Source organism: Capricornis sumatraensis, chromosome 7, assembly GCF_032405125.1.
Source record: "Capricornis sumatraensis isolate serow.1 chromosome 7, serow.2, whole genome shotgun sequence".
Taxonomy (NCBI): Eukaryota; Metazoa; Chordata; class Mammalia; order Artiodactyla; family Bovidae; genus Capricornis; species Capricornis sumatraensis.
Genome location: NC_091075.1, coordinates 39,945,177 through 39,961,748, shown reverse-complemented (window position 1 = coordinate 39,961,748; position 16,572 = coordinate 39,945,177). Strand labels below are relative to the sequence as shown.

The 16,572-nt window shown below is 34.2% G+C and overlaps 1 protein-coding gene across 1 annotated transcript in view; it reads right to left on the bottom strand.

Annotated features, from left to right (window-relative positions):
* Positions 1-1,870: 1,870 nt before the first annotated feature.
* The window catches only part of NCAPG (non-SMC condensin I complex subunit G), a 44,990-nt gene continuing 30,288 nt past the window's right edge, over positions 1,871-16,572 (bottom strand). The window contains exons 15-21 of the mRNA XM_068975371.1: positions 8,476-8,657; positions 8,032-8,206; positions 5,670-5,831; positions 5,276-5,414; positions 4,572-4,655; positions 2,928-3,003; positions 1,871-2,063 (exon numbers count right to left, since the gene is read on the bottom strand). Coding sequence (XP_068831472.1) covers positions 1,940-2,063; positions 2,928-3,003; positions 4,572-4,655; positions 5,276-5,414; positions 5,670-5,831; positions 8,032-8,206; positions 8,476-8,657 — 942 coding nt within the window. The 3' untranslated portion in view covers positions 1,871-1,939. The remainder of the gene's footprint in view (positions 2,064-2,927; positions 3,004-4,571; positions 4,656-5,275; positions 5,415-5,669; positions 5,832-8,031; positions 8,207-8,475; positions 8,658-16,572) is intronic.

Genomic DNA, 16,572 nt, shown 5'->3' with positions numbered 1-16,572 from the left:
GAACGGTTGTCTAACAGGTGGATACCAACTACCTCGAAGCAAATTGGTAAAAGGCAAAAGGTATCTCTTAGAAGTATCTCTTTCAAAGTTATATATGTATAGGAAATTGATCATAGTTTATCATCAAGTGTTTCATTCACAGGGAGAATCTGAACTGATCAGTTATTTCTCTGTACTTTTAAACCTATGAAGTCTGTGGGCTTTAAGAGCAATGGCACAACTGCATGTTTACTCTTCAGCATATCATCTGTGCCTCTTGCAGATAAGAATACTGTTTGGTTTTTTGTAAGTTATCAGTTTTGAATGAAAAATGGTAAATGGATTTACATCTGTTGATTTTATTGTATTCTAGCCCTTTATTTTAAAGTGTAAAGGGATGTCCTAAAATGAGGATAATATTCCTTTAGTAGTGCAAAGCATAGCTTCATCATTGGCTTATGTGATTGTGTCTAAAACTTGAATAGTAAGAATACTCAAAGTTTGGTGCTTATTTTTCCCATGCCAGAGAAAGCAAGCTGTGGTATGGTGGTCCATGTAAGTAAGTATGTAAGAATATGGCTGCTTCCCTTTGGATAGCTATGGATTAAAAGGGATTTCGTTTATTGAGATTCTGAAGACTTTTACTTATGGCATACCTTTTAAGACCTTATTTATCCCTACCTAGCCCACCCCCCCAAATTTTTTAAATGACAGGGATCTAACAATAAAGGCTTACATAAAGAATTTGAAGCACAGGAAAAGACAGCCAACAGAATGAAAAACAATCATCTGTTTTTATATCACCACCATATCTTCATTTTCCTTTTAGCTTAATAAGCATTCTTTGTAACTTCTGGGCTCCTTTTATATTTCTAAGTTGTATAAAGCATATATACATATGTAACGCAGCAATCTGGCCCAAAAAAGCACAGCAGTCTTAACTTCAGCTCCATCAGAGAACATCACCTTAAAGAAATGGCCTCTCAGAAATAAACCTTAACAAAAGCACAATTATTAAAATAGATCCAATGTTAGGTTATTTCTATTCTGAATAATAGGATTATCAGAGGGTAGAAGATGTTTTGTTGGGTATTAACACAAGGAAAGAGGACTGATTTGACAGTAAGTTTCTTAAGTCAGGCACGTGCCAATTTTATTCAGTAAATAAATTTACAGTTGAAGGAATAGTGCTCATAAATTAGTATGTAGTGAACTTCCTGTCACATTCTTTTCCTACTAATATTTTTTAATCACTCACAATAAATATTTTGTTATATCCCAAACACAGAAAACCCCATCATTAATACATATATGTGAACATCTCCCTAACCAAGGAACCATCATAACATAAGCAAACTTGGGCTCTCATATGCAAACACTTTGGGGGAAAAAAAATCACCCATACAAGTAGCATTATCAAAATATTTTAAAGTGTAAGGATCACAAAGTTATCAAAATGGTAACTGTTGAACTTGGATGCTGGGGACTCCGGTTCATCATACTAGTCTTCCCTGGAACTAAGCTTGTTTCTGGCTAGTTTGTGGTGTTTTTATTTTTCCTTAAGATGTCATTTTTAACATGTGTTCTGAGGTGTTATTATCTATGTTGGATATGCCACAGCTAAGTCAAGTTTCTCAAAGCAAGCAGCCAGCTAGTTGTTACACTTAGATGTTGCCCATATGCCATGATTTTAAACATGAAAATTCGGGAGACTTGTTAAAAGGTAGGTTCCCAGGCCTACCTTATTTTCTTATTAAATCCATGATTGATTGATAGCAGATGGGGCAGTAAGCACACTTACAGATTCAATTAAGGATAAAACAATGTGGAATCGCACACCAGAAATTTCTACAAGAATCAGACTTTAATTTTCATACAAGGGTAACTTTATTAAAGCAAAGAACTGAACATAATTTTAAAGGCCATTTTTCAAAGGACTCCACCTCCATCATTTCTTCTTCTAACTTTTATCTTCATTGAGAAATTGTGCAAGGTTAAGTTTACTTTTTTCTAGTGCTGCTGTTTTGGCTCGTCTTGGTAATCTCATCTTCATTTCTGATTCGGGTTCTGGAACTTCATGATCACTAAACAGATGTTGAAATACAGCAATTTAAATATAAGCTTTAAAACCAGTTTATTTATAAATAAAACTTTGTTTCTGTCATTTTATTAGTGTGTGATTGATATCCTGATTCCACTGAGCTTAAAACTAAAATCTCAAAACCAAGAAACACTGACCTGGTATTATACAGAATAAAGCAAAAAACAAAAACTTCAATTTCTATAATGAAGCTTGTAATTAAACAGGAGCCATAGCAACTGCCCAAGAATTTTATGGGATACTCAAGTAGTGAAAAAAATAAGTTCTATTTATTTAGGCAAATAATTCCTAAAACACTAAACAGCAAGTATCCCCAAAAGATACTTTTTCAATTTAATCAAAACTTTAAAGTTATATACTGAAAATATACATTTTACCTATGAATGAATGAATGAATGAACACAAGACAGCTGTAAACATTCAGCTTCCAACAGCGGCTTACTGGCAGAAATCAAAAATAAATTATACCACTAACACCATCTAAATTACAGGCAGAATTATTCTAACATTATAAATGTAGAGAACCCAAATCTGAATCTCAGTAGTTTGCCAATTCAAATTCAGAGATGTCATATATACGTGATCTTTTAATTAGATGAATAAATGGAAATATAACTTGAAAGAACATAAAAATAATTACATAGTACTAAAAGTCATGTCAACCAACAGGAAAAGCACACAAACCAGAGGAAGTCAAATACTCCTGGATAATCTAAAAAGCTATACATTTTCAGATTATTCTGTTATATATTCACAGTATAAGCAAACTACAATTTTTTTAACTTCTAGATAATTTTTTTTAAATGAAGATGGGCTTCTTTACATATTCTAGATGTACATGGCATACCTTTCAGAGTTAGCCTCAGCTTCAACAGTCTGATGTCTTCTGTTCGTTCTAGCTGAAGCTATCACTTTTCTCCGTCCTTAAAGACAGTATATAACTCATTATCAATTGCTCATTTTAAACCTATTTTCTCAGCTACCCATCCTTTATTTTCCCCTCTTCAACACCCTTCCCTCCTGGTCCCCTGACACCTTGATACAAAGTACCAATACCACAGAGAAATGGAACCCAAGTAAGATTAAAATTTTACTAATTTCTTATGTAAGCTCTGACAATAGGCAAGGGAAAAGATGGAAACTGAGTTATACGGAGGCAAATTCTGTTAAATTCATTTGGGGAAAAGAAGCATGTGAAAAATGCTACATAAAGAGTGCACCTTTTATGGCACAAGGTATATGTAGACCTAATGATAAGGTTAGAAATATAGATTAAGCCCATAAAACAGGTCCTAAAGAAATAGAACTTTAATCAGTAAGATATGGTTTCTTGTAAAATATTTAAATTTTACAAGAAAATATTCAAATTTGAATGTTAAAATATTCAAATTACAAGGTCAATTCAAATGTGTGCCCTAAAACATTTTGGAATAAAATTAAAGCCTTTATATGCTGGAGGAGGTTACAAAAATTCTACCTGATAGAAATTTACAAAGTTACAAAGTAAAGTGGCCTCTGATGATCCTCATTTATGATAATAAAATACCATACATAAATGAAATTTGAGCTATTAAAAAAAATAAGAGGTGGAATTCTTGTAGTATATCTGACTAAAAGCAATCTGATCAAAGCCAAATTATTCAGTATGGTCATCTGATTGAAATTTATATACCATACTTACTTAAGTGAGACTTTTTCTTTTGTTTTCTTCCAACATTGCGTATTTGTTTGTAAACTTCTAACGCAGTTATCCCCAAGAAAACATCCAACAATATGGGACTAATATGGAACAATATCTAGCAATCAGCATTCAAATAACTGGCTCTAAAACAATATCATGGCCAGATTCCATTTAGAAATAATTAAATCTTAATAGAAAAGGGCTTCAAAAAAAAAGTTTTTTTTTAATGGTTGACTCATGAATGGAATTATTAGCATTCTTTAGTTTGCTTCGATGTGTTTTCTGATTCTTCTGTAACAAGCATGCATTGCTTTTGTAATAAGAAAATAATAAAAGATTAAAAAGACCTTGATTTTCAGATTTTTTTTCTAAGTGACCCCTAAACAGTCAACATTTACTTTATTCCAACAAAACCCTTATTGTTGGATATCCCTTGAAAAATAAATTATGTTGGGAAAATATGAAATAAAAGGAAAATAGAAGCCCAGAAAAATACTAGGAGGATAAAAAGGACAAAAATGCTTAATCATGTAAAGGACAGACAACAAACTGATAATATAAATAAATCTTAGTTTAACCCAAACAGCCCTTTGCAACAGATCTTTTGCATCATACTTCTTTCAGTCAAGAGCACTTGAAGTAACAGATACTACTTTTAGACACAAAGTAAAACCTAATATAAGCTGAAACAAAAAGAAATTTAAGGATATGTAAGACAATGAAAAATCTTTACACTTACCTAAGGAAACAAAATATTTCATTTGATAACAAAACTGAAAAGTTGTAAAGTTAGACAATCCATGTTATTACCTCTGTTGGTCTTTTGCTGAGTGGATTTCACTCGAGTTGCTTTTACTTCCTTGACAGGAGTTATGTATACATCTTTATTCTTTTCTATTAAAGGAAATAATACTGTTATTAAAAATAGCCTCATAAAATATGAGCAAGTCAGTGAAAGTCAGTCCCAACAGCAGCTACTGAAAAATGTACCATAAATAAATGTTCTAAGTGTGAACACTGGAAAATAACCAAGCAAAACTCTTAGGAACATAGCAGGCATGGTATGGTGAGAAATGTACACAAAAAATCTATACAAGTACAATAAACCACTTATCAGTAATATTAATACACTTTCCCAAGTGAATTTTTTTTTCCCTTACTGCTGTTTGTTTTTTTTTTTTTTTTAATTTTAAAATCTTTAATTCTTACATGTGTTCCCAAACATGAACCCCCCTCCCACCTCCCTCCCCATAACATCTCTGTGGGTCATCCCCATGCACCAGCCCCAAGCATGCTGTATCCTGCATCAGAGATAGACTGGCGATTCTATTCTTACATGATAGTATACGTGTTAGAATGCCATTCTCCCAAATCATCCCACCCTCTCCCTCTCCCTCTGAGTCCAAAAGTCCGTTCCCAAGTGAATTTAATTAGAAAAACTTTTCTTCCATTTCTGACATCTATCACTTAGATGTTAGAGGAGAATCTTAATACTCAGGTTACTATATCGTTACCATCTTCACTCTGAAGAACAGTCATAGCTGTGATGTCATCCTGTGCTGCTACAGCTTGGTCACTATGTTCTTTCATTCCTTTTTCTAACTGAATCTTGATTTTCTCCAAAGCTCTTAGACATGTTCTATCTTTTACTTGCTATAATAGAAAAAAAAAATTTTATGCAGCATTTTTTTATGCAGCATATTTTTTAATGCAGCATTTTCTAACCTTTTAAAAAACTATATAATGACAAAATTAATAAAGCATTCTAAAAATTCTATTAAATTTATGAAGGAAATATTTACTTCAAGAAAGGAAAAATACTAATGTATATATAAATTTAATAGAATGTAAATTCTACTTTGATTAAAAAAAATATATACACATTAAGAGTGACTAGAAACTATTTACCTCCAGAATCTCATTCAACACAACCAGAAGATCTTTAGCAAGTTCGCTGCTGAGTTCTAAAGAACTCAAAGCTTTCGTATAGACCCGAACTTCTGGTGAATATGGACATGTTAGGATCTCATTGCAAATTTTCATAGCCAGATTGTCATGAACTGTTAAGGCCTGGCAAATCAAGAGAAAAATACTGGTGAATTGAAATGGTATCTTTATAATACAGTCCTACATATCATTTCCAACTAATGATCTTGTCATAATCCCAAAATGTCCAAAACAAAATTAACATAGTCCTCCCCATGTGAGCTCCCCTTCTTATAGTAGATGCTGTGGTACAATGTGTACTGAACCATTCACTCTCCAGGCTACCATGAGTTTTAGAGGTTAAAGGTTCCCAGGGTAGACTGAACCAGGCTGAAGACAATGGGCTTTGCTTAAGGTCACACTGCCTCCCCAAGGGCTAATCCACATTCAGTAACTCGTAGATGTGTAGGTACAACAGCCCAGCCTTATCTCAATTTCGGACAAAGCAAAGAACAATGCCAATTCTGGAACTTCCTGTGAGATCGGCTGAGGCCTTCAGACTGCATGACAGTTCCATCTCTCCCTCTGCCCAATCTATTCCCTTCACTCCTCCAGGATGCTGCTCATCAGAGTGCACCCTGACGTCAACAGGCTCTTGAGGTCTTCTGTCACCCATACCTAGGACCTCAGAGTTACCTTGGATTCTTCCAACTCCCCCGCCTCAAACAAAGCTCTTTCTGCTAGGCTTCTGTACCAGCAACTTTTTTTCTATATCAATTTCTACTACTTTTTACTATTACTTTCTATTCTCTTTCTATAAGCATTTATTTCCTAAAACCAATTTTTTAACTGCTCTCTTTATTAATATTCTCTATTCCTCTTACCAACTCACCACACCTAATGAAACTGACAATCAAATTAATCTTCCCAATAATGACTGTTATCCCATTAAGCCTTTCATTATACTCCCTGCCAATAGAGTCAACTCCAAATTCCCTATCCTAATGTTCTGCCCTAAAAGGCCTATTCAGGATCCTTAGCTGTAAAGATTTTTCCACAGTTCCCCAATATGACTTGTAAAACCAGCTACATTTGATCACCTGCACTGAGTCTTTTTCTCTATCCAAACCACTCCTCAAATCCAAACAAAGCCCAAGTGAATTTTATTCAGTCAGATTTAAAACCAGTAATGCTGAACTTATCATCCAAACCACATGAAACCTGCCATCTTCTAAAGCACTTAGCTATATCACTGACCCTTACTATATTTTGTCTTAATTTTCGTAATCTTCTTTCTAATAACATGTAACTTAGTAACTCAAATGAGGTATGCAGTCACTAAATATCAAAAACTAAAATATCAATTAAAACAGAAGACCAATACGTTCAACTTAATACGCTGACATCTGAAATAATTCATAACACATTAACTTTCAATATGGTGAATGTTTGATCAAATGATATTAAAGGGTTAAAAACCAGCTTACATTTAATTTGTGGGAGAGTATGCACTAACTGTATCTTCTCTAAATTAAAAACAAAACTAAGCTTCAGGTGAGTTTCATCCTTTGAATTCCCCTTCCTTGTATCAGAAACATAGCAGGTAAATCAATAATTGAGCACTCAATGAGCCCTACATACAGGTCATTATTCAGAATGAGTAACAGCCAGCACGAGGCGGGGAGGGGATGGTAAAAATGATGAATTGTTGGTAATTTCCATTCAGTAGCAAAACTGTTAGCACTTTTATTTTTATATGATATCTCCCCATTTCCCAAAAGGCCTTTTTTAATTAAAATGTAGTGAATTTGCAACATTATGTTAGTTTTTAGGTGCATGACAGTTATTCATTATTTTTATAGATCATACTCCATTTCAAATTATTTTAAAATAATGGCTACATTTCCCTGTGCTGTACAGTATATCCTGGTAGTTTATTTTATAAATAGTAGTCTGTGTCTCTTAATCCCTTATCTCTATCTTATCCCTTCCCTCTCCTCTCTGATAACCACTAGTCTCTACTTTATATCCGTTTGTTTTGTCATATTCATTCTTTTTATTTGTTAGATTCCACAAATAAGTAATTAACAGAGTATTTGTCTTTGTCTGAATTATTTCAGACAAATTATTTAAGACAAAATACCCTCTAGGTCCACCGACACAGTTGCAAAAGACATTTTTCTCTTCTTAGTGTCATGTACTACCACATACACCAGAAATCTTAAGATCAATATGCAGCCTCTCCATTTTAAAGAAACTATCAGAAGGATTATTTTACCAAAACAACAGTGACCTGCATGCTAGTTACTACCCTTACCATCCATAGGCTAATGTACTCACCCACCTGATAATCTTGGGAATTCTTGGCCTGAGGATTTAACCCACTTGGTCTTGTCAAATCTACAAGTAACTCAGCAACATTAGTGATATCTATTTCAGCTAGAGGAGAAGATGCAGGGGCATTGGCCAGTGTTTGCAGAGTTGGAAGAAAGGCTTCCTCAAAACATTCCTGGTTAGTCCTATTGAAAAACAATTCAAGGTATGTTAGCAAAGAAAAAGCAAATGATTCTTTAAAAACAACATTATATGCAAAATTCACCCTATCAAGATATAGTACATGTTTATCTAGGACAGAGCCAAATAATTCAGGTAGATAGAATCTAGGTAAATTCTTCTCATTTACCACTGAAGAAAAAGAAAACTAACAGCAAAATACTATAAATATGACTCATGAGGAGCCTGGATTCAATTTCAAGCTAGACTTTGGTTTATCAATATGACTAAATACCTGCTTGCATAAGCAAACATGGGGAAGAACACGCCTAGGCAATGTCGAAGTCGAACATCCTCTTCAGTCACAGGATTGTACCATAACAAGACAAGATGAGAAAGAATCCTGCTGCTGACCAAAAGTCCAGAGAACATCAGCTTGGCTAGTCCTTCTGCAGCTCCTGTCCTGAGTTCAGACACCTATTAAAAATGACTTTCATTAAAAGAAAATTTTTATTTGTATTAATACTTCCCTTTTAGGCCTTACATTGTAGCCCATCCTACAGTACTTTTATATAAATTTATCCAAAAGTATTCATGTTATTATGATTATTTAAAGGTACATAAGAGGATTTTATTTCTTCTTTTTAGGTTAAGGCTATGTGACGAACTATTAGTCTAGCTATAAATTCCCTTTCAACTCTTCAGAAGAACAAAAAGAACCAAAAGGTAATACTGTGAAACCAGAAACCAAAACCATATGTATTAAACAATTATCATGGTGCTAAGATATAGAAAACTTTCAACAACAGTCTCTACCATCAGAGAAGGTGCCTATAAATGAAAGTTCCACAGGCAGGACTGGCAATATGTGTGAATAACAGGTAAAATGTGAATAGAAGGTACACAAAAAGAAAAAGGCATTGCTTAAAAAGGGTAACCAAAACAAAACTAGAGAAAAAAATGAAAAAAAGGTAGTGGTATTCAAACAGAGATACAGGTATGAAAGAGTAGTAGTTTAAAATACTGGCTACTGCGCCTCAATTAGATTCAAGCCTCTGATACTTCCTAGTTGCATGATCTGATCTTATGCATATTACTTAACTTCTTTGTGCCTCACTTTTTTCATGTATAAAAAATGGGATAACAGAAGTACTTACAACAAAAAACAAAGAATATATGTAAAACTCTTAGAAGTGCCATCCACACAGTAAACCCTTAACAAATGTCAGTGATTATTTTTACTACAGATAGAAAGTAAGTTTTCTTAGCAATCAGATTAGAGAGACCTTGAAAGTTAGGTAAAGAAATTCACCCTCAATGAGGTAGGATATCGTTGAAGATTTTTGAAAGAGTACTTAGACAAATGAGATTTCAGAAAAATAATGTTGACAGGTCATAGATTATTTAACTAGATTCTGTGACGTATATGCAGACTACATCATACGAAATGTTGGGCTGGATGAAGCACAAGCTGGGATCAAGACTGCCGGGAGAAATATCAATAACCTCAGATACAGAGATGACACCACCTTTATGGCAAAAAAAAAAAAAAAAACAGAGGAACTAAAGAGCCACTTGATGAAAGAGAAAGAGAACAATGAAAAAGGTGACTTAAAACTCAACATTCAAAAAATGAAGATCATGGCATCCAGTCCCAACACCTCATGGCAAATAAATGGGGAAACAATGGGAACAGTGACAGACTTTATCTTTTTGGGCTTCAAAATCACTATAGGTGTGACTACAGCCATGATATTAAAAAGACAATTGCTCCTTGGAAGAAAAGCTATGACCAACCTAGACAGCATATTAAAAAGCAGACACATTTCTTTGCCTACAAAGGTCCATATAGTCAAAGCTATGGTTTTTCCAGTAGTCGTGTGGATTTAAGAGTAGGACCATAAAGAAAGCTAAGCACTGAAGAATTGACACTTTTGAGCTGTGGTGTTAGAGAAGATGCTTGAGAGTCCCTTGGACTGCAAGGAGATCAAACCAGTCAATCCAAAAGGAATTCAATCCTGAATATTCACTGGAAGGGCTGAAGCTGAAGCTCCAATAGTTTGCCCAACTGATGCAAAGACCTGACTCACTGGAAAAGACCCTGATGCTGGGAAAGACTGAAAGCAGGAGGAGAAGAGGATAACAGAGGATGAGATGGTTGGATGGCATCACTGATTCAATGGACATGAGCTTGAGCAAGCTCCAGGAGTCAGTGATGGACAGGAAAGCCTGGTGTGCTGCAGTCCATAGGGTCACAAAGAGTCAGACACGACAGAGCAACTGAACAACAATGTTGACAGGCCATAATCCGGGAATGAAAGACAAGTCTAAACTAGAAGGGACAGAAGGGAAAACAGTGGAATGAGAAAATACAGAAATTATTTCAGAAATTTTTTCAAAACTCAAAAATAAAGAGAAAAATATAGAGGTTGATAAGATTAATAATTGCCAGAGTACTGGCAGGTTCCTTCCACATACAAACTCATTTAGGGCTCAAAACAACCATGAGGGCAGAGACTTTGTTCCACCCAGCACTGTACTCTCAAGACCGTATAGTTACTGGCACATAAATAGCTGTCAAATACTTGTTGACTAAATTAAAAACCAGCCTGAATAAACATCATTTTTCCCATTTCAAAGATAAAGAAACAGTCCAGAGACAATAAATATCTTACTGAAGATTCAAAGATGTTACCAGAACACAAGTCTGTAAGTCTCCAATTCCAAAGGCTGCATGCCTTTCATCTTTTTAAAATTTCTAACATAGGAATTTGAATTGGGACAGGAAAACAGGTCTTTAAAGCATGTAAAGAAAACTTGTATATGGCCCAGAGGACAATTAAGAAAGTCAAGATTTTTTAGTGGTTATGACAAAAATAAAATCAAAGTCACAGAATCTAGTGAAGCCAGAAAGAGATTAATGAACCTGTACTATTTAAAAAAAAAAAACCCAAAAAACAAAACTCATTCATCTACAGTCAAACAGTGTTCCTGTTCAATAGTTTTCCATCTACACAATGTCAGCAAACCCACAGCACTGGATAAGTCCCAACAAGAAGTCAGTCTTATCACTTGGCTAGTAACTTAAAACTTAAGAAAATACTAATAAGGACTTATTTCCACCAATTTATAGTCAAAATGTGATGTCAAAAACTGTTACATTAAATATTAATTTTAAAAAGGTCAACTCATCAAAAAGATACTTATAAACATAAAACAGAGCCCCAAAATATCTGGAATACATTGATGGAACTGTAGGCAGAAGACAGCTCGAAAATAATAACTGAAGACGTTAATATGCCACTTTCCATAATGAATAGAACAGCTGGAAAGACCAATAAGGAAGTAGAGGACTTAACACCATAAACCTACCAAACATACAAAACACTCCCCCCAGCAACAGTAGGCTACACAGTCTTCTCAAGTGCACTGGAACATTCTCAAGAATAGAGCCTGTATTAGACCCAAAACCAGTCTCAACAAATTCATAAAGAATGACATCAAACAAAGTATCTTCTCCAACTACAATGGAAAACAGTGAAAAGCGTAACAAAAGAAAACTGTAAAATTCACAAGTATGTAAATTAAACAATATATTCTTCTTACACACCAACAGGTCAAAGTAGTCATCAAAATGAAAATTAGAAACTACTTAAATAGATGAATAAAAATAAAAAACACAGAAACTTTTGATATGCACCAAAGTGTTCAGAGGAAAATTTATAGCAGTAAATGTCTACATTAAAAAAAAAAATCTAAAACCAATAAGCTAACTTTACATCTTAGAGAACTAAAAAAAGAGACAGAAAATTAGAGGGAAAAACAAACTCAATGAAACTGGAAGTTGGTTCTTTGAAAAGATCAACACACTTGAAAAACCTTTAGTTATATTGACAAAAAAAAGACACAAATAACTAAAATCAGAAATGAAAGCAGAACATTACAACTAGCCTTACAGAAATAAAAAGGATTATAAACATAATACTAAGAACTGAATATCAACAAATTAAACAACCTAGATGAAATGAACCACATCCCAGAAACACACAAATTGCCAAAAGGGCTTAAAAAATAGAAAATCTGAATACACCAGTAAAAAAATACATAGATTGAATAAGTAAATCAGAAACTTCTCCAAAAGAAAACTCTAAGACTAGATGTGTTCACTGATAAATTTTACCAAATATTTAAAGAACTGACAGCAATCTTTCTCAAAGTCTTCCTAAAAAACAGAAGAGGAGAAAACAATTCCTATCTCAATTTATGAGGTCAGTATCACCCTGACACCCGGCACACAAAGACAATGCAAGGAAACTATAGATTAATTTCCCTTATGAATACCAATGTAAATAATCTTTACCAAATTACTAGCAAATCAAAACAAACAACATATTAAAAAGATTATACAACATAACTCAGTGAGATTTATCCAAAGAATGCAAGGGTGGTTCAATATAAGAAAATGAAGCATTATAATGTACCACAGCAATTTTTTAAAAAAAGATCACATGATCGTTTCAATTCACAGAGAAAAATCATTTGACAAAATTAGACATGCTTTTATGGTTAGGGGAAAAAACCTCAGAGAAATAAAAATAGAATTTCTTTAAAACGATAAAGGGCATTTATGAAGAATCCACATTATAGTCAACAAAGACTGAAAACTTTCCCCCTGAGATCAGAAACAGGACAAGGATGCCTTCTTTAACCACTGCTATTCAAGACTGTACAGCAAGTTCTAGCCAGAACAATTAGACCAGAAAAAGAAAGAAAAGATATTCAAATTGAAAAGGAAGAATTAAAACTGTCTCTTCACAGATAACTTGATCTTAGAGAGGAAATGCCAAAGAATAAACACACAGAGAAACTACAAGAGTTAGCAAATGAATGCAGCAAAGTTGCACGATACAAACTTAAATCAATCCACACACAAAGATACAGCTGAGTTTCTATACAACATGAAAGAACAATCCAAACAAGAAATTAAGAAAATAATTCCATTTACAATAGCACCCAAAATAAAATATACAGGAATAAATTTAACCAAGGAAGTAAAAAACATGGACCCAGACACCTATATAACATTTTTGAAAGAAATCAAAGACAACCTAAATACAAGTAAAGACATTTGAGTTAATGGATTGGGAAACATTAAGATAGCAATACTGCCCCAATGCAATCTACATATATTCAATACAATCACTATCAGAATTCCAACAGACTTTTTTGCAGAAATGAAAAAGTCAATCCTCAAATTCATAAGAACTTCAAGGTACTTCAAATAGCCAAAACAATACTGAAAATAATGAGCTGAAGTTGGAAAACTCAACTCCCTGGTTTCAAAACTTACTATGAAGTTACATGAATCAAGAGAGTTTGGTACTGGCTCAGGATGGACAGACAATGAAAAAGAACTGAGAATCCAGAAATAAACCCATATACTGATGATCAATTGACTCTCTGATCCTCCACAATGGTGCTAAAACAATTCAGTAGGAAAAGAATAATCTCTTCAACTAATGGTGCTGAGACAACTGGATGCCCACAGTTAAACCAATGAAACTGGACTTCTACCTCACACCACCTACTGAGATATTACCTGAAAATGCACCAATACATCTAAATCAAAAGCTAAAGGAGTAAAACTTTTAAAAGAAAATAAAACTTTCATGGCTTCTGATTAGACAGTGTAGTCTTAGACAAAACACCAAAAGCACAAGCAACAAAAGATGAATTAGCCTTCATGGAAACCTAAAACTTCATAAAAATCTAAGAACATTATTAACAAAGTAAAAGGCCCAATCTAAAAATGGGCAAAGGATGTGAATAGGTATTTCTCTAAACAAGGCATACAAATAGCCAAAAGGCACAGGGAGATACTCATCACTAGTCACTAGGGTAATTTAATTCAAAACTACAGTGAGGTGCCAATCCAATCTACTAAAATAGCTGAAAATTTCAATAACAATTTTCTCATATTAATTTTAATAACAAACAATAAAATTGTTTAAAATAACAAGTGTTGATAAGGATGGAACCCCTGTTCATTGTTGGACACAGGGAATGTAAAGTAGTTCAGCTGCTATGAAAACCAGTTTGGCAGGTCCTCAAAAAATTTTCCTACAGAAAAAACAGAGGGTAGTAAGCTCCTTAATATAGGCGACAAAAGCAAAAATAAACAAGTGGGACTATATCAAACTGAAAATCATCTCCACAGCAAAGGAAATCATCAACAAAATTAAAAGACAGCCTATGGAATGGGAGAAAATATTCACAAATTATATATCTGATAAAGGATTAATATCCAAAATTATATATAAAGAACTTTACTACAACTCAATAGCAAAACCAACAATTTGATTAATTGTTGTTCCCTGGTGGTCCGCCTTCCCGGCGGCTAAGTCCAGTTGTCAAGACTCCACCTTCTACTGCAGGGGGCGTTGGTTCAACCTTTCTGACTTCAGATTATACTACAAAGCTATAGTCATCAAGACCGTACTGGCACAAAAAAAAGAAATACAAACAAATGGAACAAGACAGAGAGCCCAGAGGTAATCCCATGCACCTATGGATTCCTTATTTTTGACAAAGGAGGAAAGAATATACAATGCGGCAAAGAGAGTCTCTTCAGTAAGTGATGCTGGGAAAACTGGACAGCTACTTTAAAAAAATGAAATTAGAACAGTTCCTAACACCATACACAAAGATAAGACTCAAAATGGATTAAAGACCTAAATGTAAGACCAGAAACTATAAAATTCCTAGAGGAAAACACAGGCAGAACACTGACATAAATCACAGCAAGATCTTCTATGACCCACCAGAGTAATGGAAATTTAAAAAAAATAAACACGTTAGGACCTAATTAAATTTAAAAGCTTTTGCACAGCAAAGGAAACTATAAACGAAGTAAAAAGACAACCTTGAGAATGGGGAATAAATAACAGTAAATGAAAGAACTGACAAAGGATTAATCTCAAAAATATACAAGCAGCTCATACAAATCAATAACAACCAAAACAATCAATCAAAAAATGGGCAAAAGACCTAAACAGACATTTCTCCAAAGACATGCAGATGTCTAACAAATACATGAAAAGATGTTTAACATCATTCATTACTGGAGAAATGCAAATCAGGACTACAATGAGATATTACCTCATAGTGGTCAGAATGGCCATCATCAAAAAATCTACAAACAATAAATGCTAGAGAGGGTGTGGAGAAAAGGGAACCCTCCTGCACTGTTGGTGGGAATATAAATTGACACAGCCACTATGGAGAAAAGTATGGAGACTCCTTAAAAAACTAGGAATAAAATCACCATGACTCAGCAATCCCATTACTAGGCATATATCCTGAGGAAACCAAAAGTGAAAAAGACACATGTAACCCAATGTTTACTGCAGCTCTATATGCAATAGCTAGGACATGGAAGAAACCTAGATGTCCATCGACAGATGAATGGATAAAGAATCTGTGCTCTCACACGCATGCTCTCTCTCTCTCTCTATATATATATATATATAAAATATACATATAAGTATATGATGGAATATTACTCAGCCATAAAAAGGAACATACTTGAGTCAGTCCTAATGAGGTGGATGAAGCTAGAGCCTATTATACAAAGTGAAGTAAGTCAAAAAGAGAAAAACAATTATCGAATACTAATGCATATATATGGAATCTAGAAAGATGGCACTGATGAACCTATTTGCAGAGCAGCAGAGGAGACACAGACAATAAGAACAGACTTATGCGCACGGCGGTGGGGAGAAGGAGAGGGTAGGAGGTGTGGTGAGAGTAACATGGAAACATACATCACCATATATAAAATAGTCAATGGGAATTTGCTGTATGACTCAGGGAACTCAAACTAGGGTTCAGTAACAATCTAGAGGGGTGAGATAGGGTGGGAGGTGGGAGGGAAATTCAAGTGGGATGGGACATGGGTATATCTGGCAGATTCACGTTGATGTTTGGCAGAAACCAATGCAATACTGTAAAGCAATTATCCTTCAATTAAAAATAAAATTTTAAAAAAATGAGCAGAGGAATTGATAAACATTTTTTGAAAGAAAATATACAAATGGCTGACAGGCACATGAAAAGGTGCTCAATACCACTAATCACCAGGAAAACACAAAACAAAGGTAAAATGAGGGAATTCCCTGGTGATCCAGTGGTTAAGATTCCACCTTCCAACGCAGAGGGCATGGATTTGATCCCTGCTCGGGGTAACTAAGATCCCACATGCTATATGGTGCTAGAAGAAACCTGAATACTTCTATGCAAAAAAAAAAAAAAAAAAAAACCCAGCAACAACTGATCATACCTTGTACCACAAGCAAAAGATTAACTCAAAAATGAATAAAAACCAAAATGCAAA